The following is a 25835-nucleotide window of genomic DNA, read 5'->3' on the forward strand; positions in this document are numbered from 1 at the left end:
TTTATTACACAGTGATTGGAATTTTATTTATTTATAAATATCAAACCAAACAGTACAATTCAGTCATGTCTAAAATGTTATTTACATTGAATTTAACAGAACAAGCAGCCTAACTAATGCCCTGAAATGGCCACTTCTGTGGGACTTCACAAACAGTCCCAAACACATGTGAAATGTCTTTACCTTAAGAACGGTCTCCTTTTCTAGGCTGCTGCTACTATCTATGTTTCTTCGAGTTTTCAACCTCACCCACCACACTGCATGCTTAAATTGCCATGTACTTGCCATCTTGCATTGATTGTCAAGGTTCCAGATTCAAGGTTATAGATTCACTGCTGCTGTCCAGCATGTATCAGATTTTACCTACACCACTACTGAATGTGAGCTTAGTGGAAGGAATAAGAAACTTTCCTAGCGTGCGAGATTCAGCACTCAAAAATTAGCAGCTAGATGGCCTTTTATAACCAGTATAATGGTTTAAAATAACTGGAAATTTGCAATAGCAGAAATCTTTCTGTAGCCTTGATAACTTTCTAAACTGATGCACTGAAGTTCTATTTACCTCCGCCCCATTTTAATAACGATACAAAGGTATGATCTCTCAAACTAATGGTGCAATTTTGCAAGGGGCTAAGCCCCTTCAATCCATACTGACTTGAGGAAGTCACTCTTTATCTTTCAGGATCAGCTCCTCAGAGTTTTAACAAACATATATGATAAAGACTTATTTTGCAAAAAGTCAATCACTGATTACTCTTCCTTTATCTTGTCACAAATGTAATCTGAGAAACTTGGAGCACTCTAAAAATCACAAAGCATGTGGATTCTTCTTCATGGATAGAACATGCTGTTAGTAAGCTATAGAGACACACAGCAGCAGACCAGAGCCAAATTAACACTGTAGAAGTGTCAAGGGATTATTCATCTACTCACCCCTTGTTAAAGTTTTTGTCATCTTCCACCCACTGAATATGAACATGTTCCTGAGGCTCTTCAGCATCTATTTTGCCACAAGTAATAGTGAAGTCTTTCATCTCTCTCAGAGCCTGCCTCAAGGAGTCCATGTTCTCAGCAGTTATCTGGACCATTACACCATCTAAGGAATCAATAATCATCATCATCAGAAACAACCAACAGCCACATTTAAGAAAGAACATTCAGAACAGAGCTAAAACCATTCTTCCTGTTACGATTCAATGTCAACGTGCAATATCTATTTGAAAGGCCATAAGTAATAACGCTATAGAAAGCTGTTGGTTTAGTAGCATTCCCATGTAACGTTTATGAACATGGCCTGGAGGACATACCAGTGGAAGCTGAAGTCTACTTACAGAACAGATTCAACCTTAGCAATGGCAACAATGAGTTTACGCACACAGCCCTGCCACTGCACTGCACCCCTGTTCTGGAGATCGCACCTCAAGATATGAGAGGTAAACGATCATGATCATTCAAATATTTGACCTCCAATGAGATTAGCAAGAAGGACTCCAGCAGTAGCAGTGTTTTTTGTGACGTGGACACTTGCCCACCAGGAATCCCACCATGGACAGCAACTCATTTCACGCAGGCTGTTAAACAAAAATAAGTCACAGCTTTTGGATATTACCAGCCTGAATAAACGGTGTTTCCACAAGTAACTTGGTAATGAACAGTTCCATAAAACAGCAAAAAGAAAAGTAGTACTTGTGGCACCTTAGAGACTAACCAATTTATTAGAGCATAAGCTCAGATGCATCTGAGGAAGTGAGCTGTAGCTCACGAAAGCTTATGCTCTAATAAATTGGTTAGTCTTTAAGGTGCCACAAGTACTCCTTTTCTTTTTGCGAATACAGACTAACACGGCTGTTACTCTGAAATAAAACAGCAAGTTACTAATTGCTTGAGGTATCCCAACTCTCCAGCTGATGAGTTTCCAACTCTGCATCCTGAACTAAAAACAGATAATTTCTGGTTTAAGTAAATAATGTACCAGAACAACATATACTCAGCCTTGTTTTAATGTGGCACTTTTAAAAGCCATGACCCTCCCCAAAAAATATAGGAGAGAGTGCACAAACTGGAGAATCAGCTCCATCATCGGACTCTGTTGGCAAAGGAAGAATGAACTATGGGGACACAACCCAGTCTGGACAACCTTGACCTTTCACGCTGTCACCTGACGATGTACTAGGATACAAACCTCAGAAATTTATAAGCTTGCCCACTGCAAGGCTATTAAATGAACAGGCTAATGCACAGCAAGGCTTCATCTCTTGCTAAGGAGATAAACTCCAAGTTTTTTATGCTTGCAATTTTCTACTTCAGTCAAGGATTGTAAGCTCTGATCCCCAGCACAGGAGCCAAGTATTTCATATCTATCCTAATTTTCTTGTACTGGTGTCCCAGGGCATCTGGACTAGTTATTCTCATTTTCTCAGTTAAATTAAGTTACAGGCCATAATGAAAAACTGTGTTTAGCTAAAGAGTGAGATAACACTGAGTAACCAGCGTGATTCTCAAATACCCAGGGCACAAGAACTAAGCTGTGCACACTGCTCAAATATAGTTATCAGGAGGGAAGCAATGTACTTTGAGCAAGCTGTTCATTCCTTACCTTCTACAATGCTGGACTTGGCAAGGTAGCCCGAAGAGGATTTTAAAGCTCCACTGAACACAAAGAAGCTGGCACCAGTCACTGCAATAACAAGACTGATTTTAGAGAGGCTCTTGTCAAAGCAATGCCTTATGCAAGAATCAGGTATTGTAGCTGTATCATCCACAGAAGACCTAATAACCTAAATAAGGAATTATGTAGCACAAAGTTATTATGATTCCAGTGTGTATCAGATGCTTGGGCAGCAAGGGTGCCCTTGTCTGATGATATTCTAAACTTGATGACAATTTTTGCCAACCTTAAAGAATGTTAATATTTAATTAGTTTCTTTTTCACTAAGAACGAGGGGTCTGTTTTAGGGGTAAACATGCACATTATGACCTTTAAAAAGTCCTCATGCGACTAGAAACAATCTTACTTGGGCTTTTTGCTGATGACATTGTACTACTGACCAGTCAGAAGGGGAGTGGCTCAAATTTTCTAAACTACCTACAAGACAGCTTAAAAGCAAAAGCCCTTGGAATGGCCATTGTGTTTCCAATACAACAAAGGAGTTCCTTGAAATCCATCCTCCCATGCTCTAGTACAGAAGATACTACTTAGAAATTAGTGCCAGCCCTAAAGGAACCGACATGCCAACACATATGCTGAAATTGTGAGTGAAGATCATGAATGTTCAGGGTTAGAAACGTATCTTTTATTGTACTCATTTGGAGACATCATAGAGCTTCTAACATAAGATTATCAACTCTGACATGAAGTCTGGTTAAAAAAAAAGCTCTAACATTTTAATTCTTAAAATGCTAAGTTGCTATTGCATCATTTCACCTGGTCTTAACAAAAAATAAAGCCTGAAAATCAAATGATCTAATTAACATACACACAGAAAGCTCTTGCAGCTCTCGGTGAGGAGGGGTTAGGTACATAAAGGCCAGATCTGTATTACAAATGTACATTGGTATAACTACGTCCCTGAGGGGTATAAAAACCTGCTTTATTTTATGTCAGTTATGTGAGGCCCTTGAACTCCTGGCAAGCTGCCAACTCACATCTCAGCTGGACAAATACTGAACACCAACAGTAACCATAGAGCAGTGTGATCTGAAAAATCTACATCAACAGTACGCAATACTTCAAACACCAGATTAAACTGTGGACATTGAAAAGGAGTGCCAGGAGGATGGGCAGGGTAATCCAGAAGCAAATAGGGCACTTTCTTATTATTCACACATTTGCATTGGGCCTTCCCATTATGCCGCATGTATGGAAGCCATGCCCCCATCAAGTCCTAGGAGCTCTCTAATCATACAATAATAACTGGTTTCTGTGCGAAATATTAATTTCAGAAGGTCCATGAATTAAAGACAAAACCTGTTTTGGCATATTTACAAAGTAATATGCTTTAATGGCAGCACAATAGACAAAAGAAAGTCATGCAAGATGCTCTGGGTGGGAAAAGCCTCCATCTGCTCCCTTAGATCAGTCCCATCTCACCCTTTCTTGGCTGATTATGAATACTGATGGCCTGCGTCTGGTAGTTCCCATCATCATTCTGGACACACACTAGGTGAGAGTCTGCTTTCTCATTGAAGCATGCTCCCCCAGCTAGAACATGCTCATTAGATTTGTTCATGGCTTTCATCATCTGCAAACAAAAAGAAAGTTTATCACTTTCATTTAGCCTTAAATCCTGCACATGGATTATTAGCATAAACAGTGGCTTGTGTGGTTTAATCTGGTTGAAGAATCTTATTAGAATGTATCCAACTGTGACACCTTTGCAAAGACTAGCAAACTTAGTGACAACCCTCACAGCATAAAATTTTCAGAAGCACCTATGGCCCATTTTCAAGAGTGCCTAAATCTCACTGAAAGTGGAATTTAGGAGCGTAAGCATGTAAGATTAATTGTGGAGACAAGGTGGGTGAGGTAATCTCTTTTATTGGACCAACTTTTGTTCATGAGAGAAACAAGCTTTCAAGCTCTCACAGAGCACTTCTTCAAGTCTGGAGTGTGTAAACTCTGTAAACTCAAAAGCTGGTCTCGACAACAGAAGTTAGTCCAATAAAAGAGATTACCTCACCCCTTGTGTCTCTAATATCTTGGGACCAACATAGCTAAAACACTACTGCATATAAGATTAATTATAACATCCTCTCAATGAAACCCCAAAAAGCAAGGAAAATATCACGTTATGGGACACTTCTTAACAGTAGCCTTGTGCTCACATTTTCACTGACAGCACTAGACACTACACACTGTCTTCTGTCTCCAAGTGAAAAGGAAGCCCATTACACACAACACATTAATCTCCCACTCAGTACAACACAAAACCTTACTTACAATGTCAGCAAATATTCAACACTCACATATATGCACAGGTTAAGTGTGGTGTGTTTTGGGGGGGGGGAGAAATGAGATCATAGTTAAGGTTTTGTATTACTGTAGTGTGTTTCATCACTGGTTTCAGCACCTCATGTTCCAAAGGTAAGACTTTAGTGAAATGGGAGCCACCTTTACCAAGGGTACCGTTTGCCCTCAGTCCCATTAGAAACAACATGGCAGCCTCACTTTCACATGGCAAGGCATTAGCGAAATGACAGGCATCTGTACAGCGGGCAGGAATAACTTCAATGCAACTGGATTTCTTAAGTCCCAGTGAAAGTTAGAGGAAATGACAATCATTTTGAGTACTGGAAAATGATGAGTGTAAAGGTAAAGACAGGATAAAGTAATTGTTAATAACTTTGCTTAATTACAAGCACGTCTCCAAATATAGCCCATGCATGAGATTTCAATAGTTTTAACTGGACAGTCTGAATGATACAAACCAGTCTTCAGTTAGAACAGGGGGTGAAAAAAAATGTTCTCAAAAGTCTCATGTTTAAAAACAGATTGAGACTCTCCAGAAAATTCAATTTTTTCTGTGCTGTAAATTTTGAGGAAGATGCATTGTATTCTTCACATAAACAAGAGGCTGAACCCCTGCTTCAAACAGAAAACTGAACCCAACCTAATACAGAGGTGCTGATACACCTTTTTACGACAGGCATTTCCGCAAGGTTCAGTTTAGCACAGTTAGCAAAGAGTACAAAACTGAAGATAACAAATACATAAACACTGGACAAAAGGTTAAACCATACTGAAATTAACTACCATATATTGTGTATTGCATATACAATCTTCAAGTACAATAGATTTAGATCCATACCGGCTGAAATGGGGACTTTTTTCCCCTTCACAATGGTATTCAAGAATTAATACACCTTATAATTCAGTTACTAGCCTTCCTGTATCTTTCCGCCTCAGTAACTCCATCTCTTCAAATCTCATCTAAAAATAGCTCTTCCCATTGCCTATATACATATTTTCACTCTCCCTTGCTATTACCACCACTCTAAAGCACGTTGGAATGCATTTTGTATGGAAAACCTGGTATGAAACGCTGTTATATGAAACCTTATACAAAATGCAGCATCTGCTCTGATGCTATAAGAGCTTTTAAAAATGCCATTCTACACAGGAAACACCTTGATAAGGTCTCTTCGAGTCTGAAAAAGTGATACGTTTTAGGCACAACTCTTATAAGGCAATTGCTTGTTCTCTTAAAGGAATACATATTACTTCTTGAGAGCCAGTATGGTCTGAATACAGAACTGGGAGCTAGAAGCTCCTCAATTCTACTCCTGGCTCTGTCATGGCCCCCTGTATGCCTGTGGGCTTGTCATTTAGCTGCTGTCTCAGTTTCCCAATCTGTAAAATGAGTATAATACTATATCCCTCTCACTGATGCAGTGTAAGTACCCCTCCTCTCCACATACTCTCCTTTCCTCAGGTCTCCACCCAGCATCCCATTGGGGCTAAAAGGTTTACATTCAATGCATCCTCTTGATGCATCAAGGCATTCCTTGCTACATCGATGCATGTGTCAGGAGAAGTATCCTCAGAGATCCTAGCCCCTCCAGAGACTGGGTGGTGGACTCCGGTTGCCCCCACCCCATCCTTGAAGAAAAAAAGATTAAATGCATAAAGCATATAGCTCTGTTTACAACATTATTGTTACAAATGTAAACACAAGAGGTCAAGAACTGCAAAATTTAGCATTGTAGCAACAGTTACATTTTGGATTATTAATTAGACAAAATTCAAATTAAATTTAATATATATATATAGTTTACAAAGTTAATATTATTTGAGAATTTGAACCCTAGCATTTCTTGAGTTGTGTGTTCAAAATTGCAATGGTTACTTTATATTAACAATACCTTTTGAAATTGAATTTGACTTTCTTACCTTCCAGGAGTTATCTGTTCCTATTTTACATTGGTTCAAATAATTGTATAGCTCAAACTCTCAAATTTAGTCATACTTCAACCATTATACATTTAAACTAAGAGAGGTTAGTCTAGAAATTATTTTTAAACTAAGTTCTTCCATATATTTTGTTCAATAATCCACTGAATTCAGGGCTTCCCTCCAGAGAAATAGACAATTCTAGTTTGACTCCAAAATCAATTTTTAACTTTATTATGAACCACATTGCATCCTACAATTTCAAGACTTCACTTCATCAGATAAGTTCTGCAGTGCTTGTGGAATCTTGATATCTGCTCTGTTTTTACAGAACTGTGGAGGGACTGGTCCTGAGCAACCCCTATTAGTTTTTCCTCAAAAATTCAAATTTGGTGATCCCCTTATATCCATAACCCAGAAGCTGTTTGTTCAGGTATTTTTTTCAAGTGATCTATCAGCAGGATATCAAAGGGCTAATCCTAGTCTATTGCCCAGATTCATATGTTGTATCTATACAAAATTCTCTGTTTGCAAATCTCTCTAGTGCTTGCAGGAATCTACCTGGACAAATAATTTCTCTTTGAAAGAATTAATACAAATGCATGCTTTTCTCCAATTGATGCTCCATCTCTATTTGGCAAGAAACATTTAGTATCAAAATCCATTTCTCTCCTATTCTGTATTCCATTCTTATTTGGTGCTATATCATAGTTGGAAAGCATAAGACTGACTCCTGTCTCTGCTACTGATTTCCTTTAAAACCTCAAGGAGATCATTTGTCACTAGCCCTTTAGATATGTCACCACTGAATTATCACTTTTCCATTCTTTGGTCCCCAATATTGTTCAAATCACTCAACTATGATTGTCACTCAGCAGTTTGACTGTCAACATCAACTAAGTCTAAAAGACAGCTGAAGCTTTTCTCATGCAATTAAATCGAACTCTTATTTCAAATGTACAGAGATATATTTTGCACTAAAATCGACAAAGAGCCAACAAATACTTTCACAAACACTATGAACACCCAACATGTACTTGGAGAAAGTTCATTTTTTCCAGGCTTTACACCCATACAGCATGTGTTATTTAACGGATTCATTTACTCAAATCAGAATAGTATGTGCAACTCTCTAACCCCAGATTTTCAATTAATTGCATTTGAAGTATATTTAAAAGTAATAACCTCTGTATAAGAGCAACTATCCATTATTTTTAACTAATGCCACATTGAATTGATCTGTGCATAACTCATTTCTGTAGGCAATTCATATATAAAAAATATATACGTAATACATTTATAGTTTAATTCTGAGGCAGTTTTCACTGGCAGTGGCAAACACAATAAATTCCTTTGGACCCAATCCCTCTTATCTTTAAATTGTACTAGACTAAACATATATATTTACTCTAAGTATTACCTCATTATATCTGTTGCTGGGGATTTTGATGCTGGTTTTTCTCACTTCCATATCAACCACTAAACCTTGGACCACTGGCAATGTATACTGGTAATTTCTGAAGTCCTTGTGTTTTAGAGGAACAAAGAAGTGAAACAACGTAGTCATTAGTGATACAGAGTAGCTCTCCTTTCAGAAAGAGACGAAGGTACAGAACTATTAAATAGAAGTATAATGCATAAAACTTAATATTCTCCTGACTATATTACTCTATATAGGAAAATTTTCTCTGCATTCTGCTAGATGAGACAGAGACCTCAGATTCAGCAGGAGTGAGAGTAAGTCATGTTCCCTACACTTTAGAATTAACAAGTTAGCTCCAGCTGGAACTTTCTATAATCACAGAATTATGACTACATTTTTGAAGAGTGGTCTGAGCAGCTAAATTTAGATCCAGATCCAAAAATATACAGCTGTTTAAGACCCAGAGTTTTGATTTGGGCAATCATTAATATTTATTGCATCATCAAAAGTTGCTGTCTGATATCTAGATTAGACAATAGGACACCACCCAAATAACACAATACCAGTATTTCCTTATCATAGTGTTTTGAAAGTTAGTTACTATACAAATAAATTAAGATAATCATAGCACAACACTCCCCTTTTCTTCCATATATACAGAGAGAACAAACAAACAAAAACCCCACTCATCACTTACTGCAAGAAGATTCATAATTGTGTGTCCAGTCTCCCCAAACAATGGCTTACGAAATCTGACGCTGAAAAGTGGGCATGGATAAACTAGGAAAATTTTTAAAAATGAATAATCAGATTCACCTATTGAAAGGTTATGTAAAAAACGGACTGAATCTAAGCCTCTTCATATAGGAACATTTCAACAGAAGGACTAAAAGTACATTTCTGACATGCCAATGGCAGCAAAATATCTGCATTCCCTGGCATACTTATCCATATCTATGAAATTTTATCTATGATACAACTCAACATGCACAGGGATTTGCTCGGTCATGTTATATTATATTGCAGCAGATTTCTGACGAAAAATGAACTAAATATAAATTATGCCAAGATTTCCAAAATGGATGTCTAAAGTAAGGCTCTTAAATACTTATTTAGGCACCTAAATAAGTGCCCTTATTTTCTAAAGTACTGTGCACGCAAAGCTACTGAAATCCATGACAGCCTGTGCGGCACAGCAGCTTTGAATATCAGATCATGTGTTTAAGTGTTCAGAGATGGACTGTGACCCTAACATTCAGCAGCCACTTTGGAAAATCTTAGTTATAATAGATACACATAAAAGTTAAACTAATTACACGCACCACCACCCCCAACCAAACAATGAATGCCGAAATTAGTGATCTTTATTAATGTGGTTGTTAATGTTTTAATAATCACCTACAAACGTCATCATTTTTCATTAAATTCTGTTGCTTGCTTCCTATTATAACTCAATAATATATATTTTTATTAGGGCTGTCAATTAATCGCAGTTAACTCACGCGATTAAAAAAATTTATTGCTTTTAAATTGCACTGTTAAACAATAGAATACCAACTGAAATTTATTAAATATTTTTGATGTTTTCTACATTTTCAAATATATTGATTTCAATTGCAACACAGAATACAAAGTGTACAGGGCTCACTTTATATTGTTCTTATTACAAATATTTGCACTGTAAAAATGATAAACAAAAGAAATAGTATTTTTCAATTCACCTCAGACAAGTACTGTCGTGCAATCACTTCATCTACTTACAAATGTAGATTTTTTTTTGTTACATAACTGCACTCAAACAAAACAATGTAAAACGTTAGAGCCGACAAGTCCACTCAGCCCTACTTCTTGTTCAGCCAATCTCTAAGACAAACAAGTTTGTTTATATTTATGGGAGTTATATTGCCCGCTTCTTATTTACAAAGTCACCTGAAAGCGAGAACAGCCGTTTGCATGACACTTTTGTAGCCAGCATTGCAAGGTATTTACAAGTCAGATATGCTACACATTTGTATGCCCCTTCATGCTTTGGCCACCATTCCAGAGATCATACTTCCACGCTGATGACACTCCTTAAAAAAATAATGCGTTAAATAATTTGTGACTGAACTCCTTGGGGAAAATTATATGCCTCTTGCTCTGTTATAGCAGTCTTGGATGATGACCCAGCACATGTTCATTTTAAGAACACTTTCACTGCAAATTTGACAAAACGCAAAGAAAGTACCAACGTGAGATTTGTAAAGATAGTTACAGCACTCGACACAAGGTTTAAGCATCTGAAGTGCCTTCCAAAATCTGAGAGGGACGAGGTGTGGAACAAGCTTTCAGAAGTCTTAAAAGAGCAACATCCAATGCAGAAACTACAGAATACGAACCATCAAAAAAGAAAATCATCGTTTTGCTGGTGGCATCTGACTCAGATGATGAAAATGAACATATGTCAAGCCGCACTGCTTTGGATTGTTATTGAGCAAAACTCCTCAACAGCATGGACGCATGTCCTCTGGAATGATGGTTGAAGCATGAAGGGACATATGAATCTTTGGCACATCGGGCATGTAAATATCTTGCAATGCAGGCTACAACAGTGCCATGCAAATGCCTGTTCTCACTTTCAGGTGACATTGTAAACAAGAAGTGGGCAGCATTTCTGTAAACAAACTTGTTTGTCTTAGCAGTTGGCTGAACAAGTAGGACGAGTGGACTTGTCAGCTCTAAAGATTTACATTGTTTTGTTTTTGAATGAGGTTTTATTTTTTTTACATAATTCTACATTTGTAAGTTCAACTTTCATGATAAAGAGATTGTGCTACAGTACTTGTATTAGGTGAATTGAAAAACTCTATTTTTAGTTTTTTACAGTGTAAATATTTGTAATAAAAAATAAATACAAAGTGAGCACTGTACACTTTGTATTCTGTGTGGTAATTGAAATCAATATATTGGAAAATGTAGAAAACATCCAAAATATTTAAATAAATGGTATTCTATTATTATTTAACAGTGCAATTAATCGCGATACAGTCCTAATTTTTATGTGATAAGAAAAGTTTGATCTACAAAGCCTGTGAAAATTTCCAGTGGATGTTTTTTGACTCTCAGTGACACCAACTTAAATTTTAATATCATTGTTTGGCAAGCCTGTGAAATATATTTTACTAATGCTATGGGAAGTTACAGTGCTGGTGCACAAAGAAGAATCTAAAACGTATTTTTCACAGCAAGTCAGCTTTAAACTGACCTACCAACCAGGCAGCAGATGAATAGTGCAGAAAGCCCTTAGCTTTTCCGGTAGCCAATTAGGAGTTAACACGACTTCTTTTAGACCCAAATATGGACAGTGCCATTCTGGGAATATTTTATGCCAGTTTTAGACTTTGTCCAACTAAAGAACTCTCTGTAGCCTGCTGTCATCAGCTGGTACTGCCTTTTTATAAAGTACTGTAAGTTAGTTTCACCTGCATATATATTACCATTTTTTAGATTAGCATAGTTGAGAAACCTAAAAACTAAAGAGAAGCCTCCATTTCACTAAGCATGTAATGAATTTCACAGTATCAAAAGCAGCTTTTTGCCCTAAATAGAACAACTGCCTCAGACTTACCATGTACTGTTCTTCTATTTTAGGTCACAGGTTGTGTTACCAGGACCTCAGTTAATTGTTAGCTGGTTAATAGTTTTAATTGTAGCTAAAAAGTTTTAGGTCATATGACTGACTTAGTAAAGTATCTATCTACAGGCACAATCACTGGGGTTGTGGTTAGTGGGGCACATTCCCCACAATCACTATTCCTGTATATCTGATGTACATAACCACAGCACTCAGAAATGTCACCCAAACACAGACACAGGTTACTAGAGTTAAGAGAACACAGGCTACTTACGTCTGTATTCAGCTCCAAGTCTCAGCATCAGTCGGATGGGGAACACTTTAGCCCAGGGAGTCTCCCATTTCTGAACGAGAATACCAAACAAGTAGGGCGGAGTTGGGAGCACCAGGTCCTGCAGTGACTGATATGTAGATGTCACATATAAAAATCCACCATGTTCCTTACTGCCAAGAAAACTCTGGCTGAAAAAGGAGTGTCCCAAGCTGCCCACGACATTACCTAGGAACCATGAAGTTCATTATTTTACTGCCCTAAAGTCTGCACCAAAAAATTCACTAACTTATTTTAAAAGAGAAAAATAAGATTAAACACACACTTTTCTTCCTGGAATTACATCCTTAGTTAACTCCCATTAGTCACATTACAGAATGAAAATACCTGCTACCCAAGAACATTCAAGTTACCCCTTATTCTACAGTATCTCTGTGCTGGAATTTCCACCCCAGACTACAGATGCATCCAAAAATATTGGGGAGGCAACAGATTTGTTCAACCATTGCAAATTATACCAATCCTTGAAACCAAGTTTAGAAAAGTTTTACACATTCAATAAGCGATTCCCACATCATGTCAAGCTTTGTGCTCTGCTGCATCAGTGGTGTCCCTCATTTTGGGTTTCCCAAGCATCTTAGAGGTCAATGTGATGCAACTAGGTCTTAAAGCTTAAAAACGTAGGGCTTGTCTACACTTAAAATGCTAGAGTGGCGCAGCTGCAGCGCTTCACTATCTAAGCCAACAGGATGGATTCTCCCTTCAGCGTAGGTAATCCACCTCCCCAAGAGGCAGTAAGTAGGCCGCCAGAAGAATTCTTCTGTAGACCTAGCGCTGTCTAGATAGGGATTCAGGTCTGTTTAACTATGCCACTAAGGGGTGTGGATTTTTCACACTGCTGACCGATGTAGTTAAATCAACCTAATTTTCTAGTGTAGATGGGGTCTTAGAAAAATAAAAGCAATTCTGCTCCACTTAATATCCACTTGTGACATGTGCAACCATGAGTCTTGAAACGTTTATGAGGCCAGATTTGTAGGAGCACATACACAAAAGAGCATACATTCATTTTGGTATTTGCCTGATTTAGGTCCATGCATGTGTGTAAGTCAGGGATTGTGCACACAGCTACATAGGCACCTCAATTTTTACATGCACATCAGGGGATAGATTACATGTTTACTATGCTATCGAGTCATACTTAGAGAAAAAGACAGTTACTTTGATATGCACCTCAAGTATGAATGGAGCTTGCTTTCAATTTTGTTATTCATGTGCAATTCAAGAGGTGTATTACACTGAGATTAAGGATCCACTGAAAGTTTGGCTTCCACGGTGCCTAAGGCTATGAAAACCCCTAACAGAAAATCTATTTTCAGTTCTTTCATGACCTTACATGGAATCTCCAATGCAGAAACTGGACACGTTTGTTTAATGAATCAGGTCCTCAGATGCTGCTACTTGAAAAAGGAAGAGAGTTTTGTGGCAAAACAGCACAAATACATTTGGCCAAATCAGTAACGTCTGTTTTTTTTAATTTTACACAAACGGATACAGTACCCGCATAAACATTCTGAAGATCTGGGTCAGTTGAAGAATTACATAAGAGTGTTTAGTTTAGTTTATGTAAATTGCAGCTGAGACGGATACAGGAGAAATATCACTAATTCTAAATCAAAATTCTATTCTTTGATCCTAATAAGCAAAAATTTTACTGACGGAATCGTTTTATGAACTAAAGTTAATTAGATAATTAAGAAAACATTTAACAAAATGTTATTACTATCCACCAATCAAGAGATGCATCCTGATCATTCATTTTGGCAAACACAAAATTCTTTCCCCCTTTTTTAAACAGAGAGTAAGTGGATGCAAGTGTTGATGAAAGGTGCTGGCAGGCCTTGAGACTGACCTCTATCTACAAAATAGGTACAGCAAGGATTGTGAAAGCACAAGGAAATGTTTCCACATGTACTTCAACTCCATTGACTGGGGTGACCACCACCTGAGGGGAGAGAAGTTCAGTCTCCCTGGCTCATTTAATCCTTGGCCTTTCTGTTGTAAGAATATAACTAGCTATGCAACATTTAAACAAAGTTTTGATTAAAACATCAAGTAGTAACACACACAGCTCGTGTACACAAAATACACTAATGTGCTTCCCTTTATTGAAGGGCACAACGAGGTTTAAATAATGTATGGAGACATCTGGTAACATTTCTCATCCTTACTGAATGTCAGAATTCGTGTTTTATTAATTTAGGATTTACAAAGACAACACATGCTGCTCTTAGGGAGGGGAGATCACACTTCATGGAGGGGACTGTGGTCTGGCCTTCATGCCATCTCTGGAGACCCAAGAGGAATCTTGGCACCAATCTCTTCGATCTGGAGCAGTGGTTCTCAACCTATTCACCATTGTGGGCTGAATATGCAGCTCTCTGTATGTTATGTGGGTCACATCCACACAATATATATATAGTACCCGAATGGCCTTGAGGATGTCACATGGGCCGCAGCTGTGTGCTGATTGGTCCACAAGCGGCCCACAGGTTGAGAACCACAGGTCTGGAGGCATCCATGCCGAAGGCCAGCTCTTCTGCAACTATTCCAGGGCTTTCTTTATTCCAGTAGCATGGCCGACTTGATAAGTGTGCTCCTGCTGGCTGTCCTACATGTGTACATTCCCTCCCTTCTGAGAGAGGAACAGAGAGAGTGTCAAGGGGAAGTTAACTGCCCTCTAAAAAGTAGTAGTTGCTGCTGAATTTCCTCCACAAGTGTCAGCGGGTCTGCTACGCGAGATCGCTGTGCAGGCATTGATCTCGGTCTCCACACTTCTGCTACAGCTGTCCGTGCCTCTGAAGCCCACAGTCCCCTCATTGACTACTGTTAATTTAAGGCAACATTCATGTTCATTTTAAAGCAGTTACTAATGCTTTGCTCCATGCCACACAGTTGAGAGGAACACTGGGTCTTAAGTTAGTAAAATCTCAGTCACATCGAAGTAGCTATATCGACACTCAGAACGGTAGATGTGGCAGCCAGTTACAAGGCTTCTTGATTTTGTTATGAAACAGCCTAAAGCCATTTTCAAATAACTACAAATTACAGTGTGTGAAAAATACATAATGCTACTACAATTTTATCTGGCAAAGGAAGGGTTAACCAACAGTAGTTTGGAGGAAGTCCCTGGATCAACTCACTTCCGAAGGCTCCAAGTCACACTGATTCTCTCTGAAGTCAGGGCTGGACATGGTTCTGCTCCAAGAGTCTCACCTGAGGGCGACACAAGATGTTCCTCTCTTGCCCTCATGGACCAAGGGCACTGTCTCTGCAGCTCTCCCAGGCCAGCACAATCATTGTATGTTCCTTTTTCTATAGGTCCCTAGGAGTTTGGGCTTACAGCTTATTAGTAGGGCATGTCTGTAAACAGAAGCCTCATCTCACTGCCTCCTGCAGCTAAGTACAGGAATCCTAACTCTTTGCATAGGAAATGTCAATCTGTTGCAGCTGATTCTGAAATGGCAATGTTTCCAAAGGATAGGACTTATGAACAAGGAAAAAGTGTTCAGTCCTTGGTATATCCCTGTACCGATCCATTTGGAATTCTGGAGGGGGAAAGCAGAAAAGCAAACCCACCTTCAATGCAACTCTTGCTTTTTTCAGTGTGATTTAACCTTTTTTGGACCAAAATTCAGAAACTGTGAACATTGTTATTAATGTTGCTTTACTGGCTCTCTTTTTTAACACTGGTCCTAATCCTGCAAGGTGCTGAGCACTCATTTCCCCAATGCAAGTTGAAGGCACACAGCATCTCACAGGAGTCACTCAGTAGGATCATGTCTTCAAGTTAAATTTGAGTTTTACGCACACGGATGTGTTAGAAATCTACATTGTGAAATTACTGCAAATTCTATCGTCTAGAAACTTTCACCCCATTTAAAAAAGAACTCTCAAAGGTTAAAAAGGAAAAACACTAACCAGTTAAGCATATTGTGACAAACTGTACCCCTGTATTTACCCCTTGCACACTATTGTAATAATCTTTATACAAAGTATGCCTTGTGAGGTATCATTTGAAAACTCAAAATGTGCTGATCATTATTGTCCTGATAAAATATGTGTAGCAATAATGTATGTAAACTTATACGATTCCACTGTATGGTGTTACTAAGGGCTTGTCTTCACTACCAGGGAGACACTGCTGCAATCAATGCAGCAGGTGTCAATTTAGCAGGTTTAGTGAAGACCCGCTAAATCAACGGCAGGGCACTCTCCGGTCGACTCTGGTACTCCAGCTCCCCAAGAAGAGTAAGGTAAATTGACGGGAGAGCGTCTCCTGTTGACGCAGTGCAGTGAAGACACCAGGGTATGTCGACCTAAGCTACGTTGACTCCAGTTATGTTATTCACATAGCTGAAGTAGCGTAACTTAGTTTGATTTACCCCACTAGTGTAGACAAGGCCATAAACATCTTCCAAGTCTGGGGAGTGGCCAAACCAGTTCTTCAGAGACAAAGGCGCAGGCTTATGCCTCAGCCAGGTGTAAACAAGGTCAATGGACCATTACCTGCTAAGTAGCTATTCACTGGCAGGAAAAGGGGCATTGGTAGAAAATCTACATTTTTAGCAAAGCAGCAGCATGGGGTTCCTGTCCACACAGTATCCCAGGCGCCATGCTCCCTGCTGGAAATGCCTCTTAGAGGATAGGACTATAAATAGAAGGGGCAGACACTCCAATGGACCCCACGCCCTCCCTCTCCTCTCTCTGTCTGTTGATTCACTGCACCAGAAGGAACAAAGGAAGCAGCAGATGGGGGCTCTAGTGCACCAATCATGCGTTTAGGTACCAAGTTTAAATAGTGAATGAAAATTATGAAAAAAAAATGCCCATGAAAGAGTTCTCTCTTTCCTCTGAAACAGCTTTCTAGTATCTGTCTTGGCTCTCTGCCCATTTCCAAATCACGGAAAACATCTCTTCTTCTTTGCCTATCTTTTCTCCTCTACTATTATTCAAATAGATGTTATGAGCCCAATGCAAAAATTATGGGTGAAGTTCTTCAGTCAGATTACATCATCATAATAGTATCTTCTAGCCTTAAAATATATGAGTCTTTGAATTACTTTAAGTGTAACTATTTAATTCTATACATCTCTCTCATGTACTGTTTGTACCAAAAGACAATAGGAAAATAAAGCTATATACTATTCTACAGTTCTGTGACATGGACTACTGTCCAACAGAGATGATGAAGAGACCAAACATTTCCAATTGTGACTAAAGCCAAGTATTGAACCAGAAGTGAAAGGCACCAGCCTTCTGAAGGTGACAGCTCGAGGGATGCATACTTTGGCTGCCTACAGGACAATTTTCAACCCAACCCAAATTGAAAGTCAGGTTATAAACCCAGCAAGAGTGGAAACTGCAACTCAATCATCCAATACCCTGCTACCATAAACCACAGCCAGATCCTATTATTTACTCTGCACACAACACTTAGTTATTTCAGAAGCTTCTAGCCAAAATGCAATTCTAAATAAAGGAACCTCAGCTATGCTATCCTTCTCAAAAGCATATAATTTAACGTAGACTATGTTATAACTTCCTTGTAAAAAGAAAGAAACCTAGAGTAGTTCCAAAATACAGAGAAAGGTGCCTTTGCTAGTAGTTGCCGCATACATGTGATGTAATAAGATTAATCTTATTTATACATTGCAATAGGTGTGCATGATGCATCTAAAGCAGCTTTGCAGAAGTTCAATACCAACTGTTATACTGGATTACCCTTGACCTTAAATCCCAAGCAGCTCTATAGATTTCTTTTTTTAAAAAAATCATCACACGCCAGTCCATTGGTGTCACTTTCCTCCTGAAGGCCTATTCCCTGACTGTCTTTAGTCCTTCACTGGGACTTCTTCGCTTAATGAGCAAAACATTTTGTATATTTATTAGATAATACTTTTTGACCTCATCAGTTAAATTAGTTCATACCAGGAAAGGGGAGGGAAAGGACCACAATGTTTCTTCATTCCTTGCTTTAAACAACTTTCCAGTTTCAGCTATTTCCATATTTTAACTGAGGACAGACCGGCTTCTAACTCGAGTTCTCTACCTTGTTATTTACAAACAGATTTTTAGGTGCCAGTATATTCTCATGTACCCTTATCCTTATAACATACAAAATAAGACATCCCTGCTCAGTGCTCAGTTAAACCATATGGGTGGAGCTTATTAAAATTCTTGATGATTTCCATATCATTTGATGAGGAGTCCAGTGGCACTTTAAAGACTAACAGATTTATTTGGGCATAAACTTTCATAGGTAAGAATAAGTGGGGTTTTTTACCCACAAAAGCTTATGCCCAAATAAATCTGTTAGTCTTTAAGGTGCCACTGGACTCATTGTTTTTGTGGATATAGACTAACACGGCTACCCCTTTGATACATATAATTTGATGAATTCCATGTCAGAGAATTGGTCCCAGCATCATTTCTAAATATGTTAATATGCAATTAAGTGGAGTGGGAGCTGCCTTCATTGCACACTCATCCCTCATTTCATCATGAACAGTAATCACCATCAAGGACTGCCTAAGATTAAATGCCATTCCGTAAAGGTGGAAAGTTGTGCAACCTAATCCTGCAGCAATAGAACTGAATCAATAATACTTGGGGGAAACCAGGCCAGCTGAATTTCTACAAAAAATTTCACTCTCTCTTCTTGGAAAAGTGAGAGACAAACCAGAGAGCATGGCAGTGAGGGCCAAATACATACACAGGAGAACCATATATCTAACACTTTGGTGCAACATGCTTTAGAAGATGCCAAGTTTGAGAAAACAAATATAAAGCTAAACACACTAGATTTTTTCTGTGCCTGGCAGCCCTTTACTGAGACATACTTAGGCTAATCACATGGGATAACAGCAACTAATTCAGGATGAAGTAGTGATGTGGTCTGGAAGCACTGATGCTTTACCACCTACTACTGTCCTTGGTTAAGGTTGGTAAAAGTAGGTTTCAGTGACCAATTCACAATTTTCTCATCTTTTCTCCATGCCATGGTACGACCATCTTCCCTAGGTTTTGTCTCTTTGCTTAAGTAATGTATGTTTTGCATTCATCTCTGTGCATTACACTCAGGAAGTGAAGGTCTATGAAACCTCTCTCCTTTATCCAGGTTTTATATGTGCATCTTTTTATATGAACTTCGTATTTGGCTTCTATGTTGCTCCTCTTAACGCTGCATGCTCGTTTAATGAAAAATGTAATAAAAATTAAACAAAACCTTACGCAAACCTATAATGTGTTTAGGCAGTGGAACTAAATCACCTGTTGCCAGATTTACATTAGTCAATATTAAAATGCAAGTACTTACTATATTCCATCAAAAGATAAGCTAGTGTACTAAGGCGTATCGAGCAGCTTTCAATTAGCATGTCTGACTGCTTCAAAGAAGCCATTGACATGGACAAAGTTCTCGTTTCTCAACTTGCTGGACTTCCTGCTGGGCTTATAGCCAACACAAAGACATCATCATGGGATTACTACTACAACAGAAAAGCATTAGCCTACCATTTCAAAACAAGAAAAGCAACAATTCAGCAGGGAGCTTGACAACAAACAAAGCCTTTAGGGGCCAGAGGGGAAACAAAATGATGGGGAGAAGAGGCTGGAACAGCAATTACACTTGGTTTAAGAGCCCTGCATTTTAAAATATATTTTCTACGGATGCAATCCATACTGAAACCCCGTATCTTTTCTTCAAAATATCTGCAGTTTTGCAATTAAAAACTCTTTATACACCTAACAGACCCCAGCTTGACAGTGAATTGATATGCTTTATGAAGAAAATCATTGCAGTTTCAAAGCAGAAAATTCAAACTAGCATGAACACTGCACTAGATATGGTTTTATGCAACTTTACCTATATATATATATAAAAACAACACTTAAGATTTTTACTTCCATAAAGGTGGAGTTGAAAAGTGAAGAACTGAGATGGAAGAGCAAGCACATATATTTAATTTTATTTCCTGAAAATTCACCAAAGGTGCATGCACATCTCTTGTTACTTACCTAAATCTAGCAAAAATAATTATCACATATTTTCAGTGACAAAAACTAAGTAACCAATTTCTGTATCCTAGCTGTTCAAGACACTTTATTGATAACCAGTATGGTTACACTCCTCGCTATTTATGTTCTGCAGCAAACTTTCTTCAAAAAACAAAAAAATACTTCTGTTCCCTGGCTGCAACACCAATTCAAATACATATATTATAATCAAGAAATAAAAATTGCTAAGCAGGTTTTCAAGCAGTCTCTAATTTCTATAATAAATTCTCATTCACTGCAAATCCACTCTCACAGACTGATAAACATCAGGGGTGCAGCACCTCTGATAAAATGGGCAAAATTGGAAGCTTGGACATGTCTGTAATAACCAGCATGCTTGTTAACAACACCAAGAATTTACAGTCACATGAGAAATTCTCATGGCACCTCACTTTTTCTTCCTCTTGGTGAATAGAGAGGAAAGCAGACAGAGGAAAGTCAAGTCTGCAAGAATCCTATATTTATGTGTGCATATTTTATTTCTCTCAGAGGTACATGACTTTGGGAGAGGAAAGGATGGATATGTAAAGAATGCATAATATGCTGCTGTGGCAATTTATCCTGCATGCCATGATTTATGAAAGCCTGAGAAAGAATCATTTTTAAATCATACAACTACTCAAGATACAATTTGTTTCTACTACAGGTCTGAAATATAGCACTATGTATTTTCAAAACTACCTCAAAAACTGGGAACTCTAAGTGCGGGAGTTTGGTTTCTGATTAAAAATTGTAAAACAGCAAGCACTACCTCTCAGCACTGCGATGTAGTACATCAAATTACTACCAGCAGAGTGTTAAAAATAGGACTCAGAATACATTAGGTAGAAGTTATGAATTATGTATCTCCGTAGTGTAATTGTACACCACAGCACTGCAATATACACACCATCATAAAAGACAACAACGACTCTGTGTTGGTGGCTAAGTCAGATTTGGAAATTATTTATTCCCACCATATCTGAAACCAGTGAGGCCATGTGACAATGGTACATTTTGTATCAAGCACCTTCACTGGACAAGCTGGCCTTTGTTGTACAAAGACAAATATTTTGAGACCTCTTTTTCATTATCTCACTTAACAATTGGATTCAATCGATCATTCAAAGAGAGCTTTGGTTGGATGATTATTCACAATACTTTGTGCAGAACGTGCAATAGATGATCTGTACATGTATATGAATTTTTAATATAAATCCCTGTGTGCAATACGATTTCTCCTCTAGAGGACTAATCTGGAGTACAAAATAAATTAACATATCTGGATATTTTATACCATCATTTTCTTCTTTATAACTAACGCTTTTTGGATTCTTATGACTGGCAATTGTTAAAGTGACAGCCCGTTTGCCCAGTAATATCTAAATTAGGTACAAAAAAATATGTTAATACAACTTCATGGTTGGGATTCTATACCTATCAAAGACAGGAAATTCTGGTATGATTCCTACAGCAACTGTAATTCATCCATGCCTTACATATATACATAACATTACTTTATGAACTCATTTTTTAGGCTGTAATGTGGCCAACTTACAATTACTATAGGAAATCATAATATTGATAATTTTAGTACATTTACCATAACTACAATGCTTCATTAACGAGTTCTTGCATTTTATTTCCATGTGTTAAAAAATTCTGACTGCAAAGTGAAATTATTATATTATTTATTATTTGTATTACTGCAGTGCCCAAGAGCTCCAGTTTGGAGCCCACTGTGCTAGGTACTGTAAAAACTAGAGCTACCAACTTCAAATTTATGTAACCCTTGCCCAAATTCTGAGGACAGCACCTGGCATACCAGACCAGGCACTGGACAAATGCATGGTAGAATCCCTTTTTACAGACTGCAGAGCTATTTTATGGAGACTTCTCAAGCCCTAATGCTATAATAGCATATGATGGGCCTTTATTCACCTTACCCCCTCTCATGTGTGCATGCATGGCCCAGAAGCATTTCCCTTGCCCTCCCCTAGACACTTTCACACTTTCAGAAGTTAGTAAGGGCTAAAAAGAATTTTACCTTAGAGAGTCACCTTTGAGATGAAAAATGCAAGAAAAAATTCTATCCAAGTACAACTTTCTGAAAATTACAGACAGCTGGCAAAAGGGGCTTAGAAGGAAAGCGCTTCCCCTTCAATATAATTGTTGCTACTGCAATGCTACCCTCTTCTCCAATTAGAGCTTAGATATATTGTTTTGTTTACTGCACTCCCATTTACCTTAGTGAATATCATACTAATACTGAATACTAATAACTGAAGTGAACTCAGACCACTACCAACTTTGATCACTAAGTTTTCTACTTTTAAATAAAAATAAATTCTCAATTTTATCAAAGCAATTCTCTAGTCCATTCATTTTATTTATTGAAGTTACCTACTACAGATTTCAAATAGAAATCATTCCCACCTGCCAAGGCGTCCCGATAAAGTTGTACAAAATGATTAAAGATATCCTTCGGCAAACACTTCTCATCAGGTAAACACTGCAGGAGAATCACTATCTCCGACTGCCCCACTGCATGCATTCCCTTTGTAGTGAAACACCAGCACTTTCTGTTCACATCTGCAGAGAGGAAAACATGACTCAGGCTGGAAAAAGTAGATTTCCACTCAACATCTGTTGCCATGCCCAAACTTCACTATAGGAAGACAGCATATTTTAAAAAAATCAATTACTCTAACATTGCATAACTCTGGCACTTGCTACTCAGATACCTAAGGCTCTAGGACCCAAATCTTGCACACAAACATGCCTGAACACAATAGAGCAGATCAACACACCGGGTGTCTGCATTCCAAAATAGGGGTGGAATGTGGATGAGGGTAGAGGAATCAGGGGGGTGGCTAATCGGATGGTGCATAGCATGGTCCACTGGGCCACTACACCGCTTCGAGGTTTGGGAGTGGGGGATGTAGGACATGTTCCAAGAAAGACCAACATGTTGCTGTTGTGTCAGATGCAGAGAGTAGCAAAACCAGGGCACATTTTTAAAAGTGCATTTTTTATCTTTTGTATGAGCATTTTGAGACCCTAAAAATGTGTTGCTACAAAAGTGTCCTGCTTTTTATTTTGAAATAAAAGTGGAGACCAACTGAGGCACTTAAACTAAAAGCCTCCCCACTCATACCCCCTCCAGAATGTAGACAAGATGACCTGAGAGGCCGGGTGGTTTTCAGCGAGGACTGTCTGACTGGGGATCTCGCTTCACCCCTTGGTCTGACAGAGCCACAGTCCTGCTGGTTTTCAGAGCATCACTGAAAGATTTATCTGTTTTCCCAGGATTTGAGACGGGTTCAAGTGGATTAACAATTAGGGGAGGACTGGTGAATAAAAGTGAGCCCTGCTGGGTTGGATGAGTATGTAGGATGCTCCAGGCGCACGTACAGATAATTTTATACAAAAATACAAACTGGACTAATCCAACCTAGAGCATGGGATAGGTGCGTTTTATAATTTAATAGGAATAAAAATATAGTACATTTTCCTTCCATGCAGCAATTCACAGATTGTGGGTAGTAAATATCAAATGTTTTCAACCAGGAGTATGTATACAATCTTTTTGCCCCCCTCTTATTCAATAAAGAATAACTTACAATTCACAATTTTAACCATGGACAGCAAATTTGCATTTAAAACAAACACAAGAGGGTCAGGGCTGCCATCTTCCAGCTGCTGCATCACAGAGATCTGAGATGGTCTTTCTTCTACAGCATAGTCTATAAGAAAGAAACGCATCATGAAGTCATTTGTTTATTTGGACAGTAATCTACCCAGCAATGTAATCAGCGAAGCAATGACATCACTCTAATGTATACACTTTGATTCACTTACTTTTTACCTGACATTTAAAAATGTATTTTGTTCTGATACTTGTTGGGCAGGGATTTTCAAATTTCAATGATTTGGGCACCTGACTCCCACAGGCCCCTTTGAAAATTCCAGCCTTAATTTTTATCAACTAATTTGTATCATTAGCAGTAGCAACTTGAAAAATCAAACCTTTGACTTCCTTTTAGAAACACGTGTTAGTGTAGACTACAATGTAGAATGCTTAAAAAAAAAAGTTAACACTTAGTATTTCTATTGTGGTAGCACCTAGGAGCTCCAGTCACGGAATTTATAATCTAAGTGCAACAGCCTACAGTACAACCGCATAGGAAGGAGAATCATGTGAAACCACATTTCACAAAAGCATACAAGAAACTGGACAGAAGGTTCGAATCCTGCATCTCAAATGTATTCAGTAAGATACTTTCTTTGATTAGATCCATATGAATGGAGTGTTTAAATATAAAGACCCAAACTGGTGAAGTAATCTGTGCTCCTGCCAATGTGTCAGCAATGTGGCATTATAAAGAAATAAGGGAAATTTGGAAGGGTGTTTGTTATCCTGCCACCTATAAACATCTAGAGAGAAAGTTCACCTTACTAATGTGAAAAGTATATTTTAAATATTTGTAAATGTGATTTAAATGTCCACTTGGTAGTTAAAATGTTGTAAGTCAAACCAGGTACAAGGACATTCGAATTAATTCAAGCACACACAAAGTATGATTTACTGAAGATATCCATGTAAAATCGTTGGGCTTGTGAGATTTGGCTTGCGTGCTGAAAAGTATACTGTAATTTAATTAAGTAAAGCTAGGTTACCAGTTTCTCTCTGTTACAGAGGTTCAATAATTAGGCAGCTTCACGAATAGCTAATACAGATTGGGGCAGACTGGTTTTGAAAATGAAAGTATGCTTATTTTTTAACAATATCCAAGATAAAGTTACTTACCATCTAATTAGAAATATGCTGAACTAACCACAAATTTTAAAGGGGAACTACCAAAAAGTGAAAATTGAGCTAAGGCCTCTAATAAATGCTAACGCTCTCCTAAGAACTTCCTGGTTCACTTAAGATACTCACAAGTATGAGAAGTCTCATCACAACCAATGGTATTTATGATGTCATTGAATTATGTATTTTCGGATACCTTCAAACCAAACAGAAGTTCCAAGAAAATTTCACAGAGTGGAAACATGAATATTTATATGACTAATTAAAATGTATCTCTGTGTTGAATGTTCCCCATAGCCTGATTAATGAGGAAATTAGCACATACTTCTGGGCTCAATTTAAATTTTCTTTTTTGCTTTGTATTTTACTTTTAATAGTAATTTCATTGTCTGAACAATGTTTTCTACAGGTGCTTGTAAGCACTATCTACGGCCAAGTCAGTTAACTACACATTAGTATTCATTGTTAATATCTTTAGGCTATATCCAGGATTCCACTTTCTATCTATATGTGGCAGCCTGAATTGTTAAACTGTCACCAGTGAATGCCAAAAATAAGTGTCCATTTATCCCTACTGCTCTCACCTCCTTTTACTCCAGTGGAGATCAGAATTGGAGGAAGACCATCTTCAGGGATCAGGTTCATCGCACTGCCAACTGGACTGCCAACCTGAGTTATACTTCCCGAGAATCCAGAAGTGTTATCAGTCTACAAAAAGAAAACAAGAAA

The 25835-nt window shown here is 38.1% G+C and overlaps 1 protein-coding gene across 1 annotated transcript in view; it reads right to left on the minus strand.

Annotated features, from left to right (window-relative positions):
- The window catches only part of ZFYVE9 (zinc finger FYVE-type containing 9), a 95616-nt gene that overhangs the window by 7530 nt on the left and 62251 nt on the right, over positions 1 to 25835 (minus strand). The window contains exons 8-16 of the mRNA XM_084637607.1: positions 25691 to 25814; positions 23917 to 24039; positions 22730 to 22885; positions 12200 to 12424; positions 9010 to 9092; positions 8310 to 8414; positions 4091 to 4241; positions 2597 to 2677; positions 934 to 1096 (exon numbers count right to left, since the gene is read on the minus strand). Of these exons, the coding sequence (XP_084493733.1) occupies positions 934 to 1096; positions 2597 to 2677; positions 4091 to 4241; positions 8310 to 8414; positions 9010 to 9092; positions 12200 to 12424; positions 22730 to 22885; positions 23917 to 24039; positions 25691 to 25814 (1211 nt within the window). The remainder of the gene's footprint in view (positions 1 to 933; positions 1097 to 2596; positions 2678 to 4090; positions 4242 to 8309; positions 8415 to 9009; positions 9093 to 12199; positions 12425 to 22729; positions 22886 to 23916; positions 24040 to 25690; positions 25815 to 25835) is intronic.

The sequence above is a fragment of the Lepidochelys olivacea genome (genome assembly GCF_965140295.1).
Source record: "Lepidochelys olivacea isolate rLepOli2 genome assembly, chromosome: 8".
Classification (NCBI taxonomy): Eukaryota; Metazoa; Chordata; order Testudines; family Cheloniidae; genus Lepidochelys; species Lepidochelys olivacea.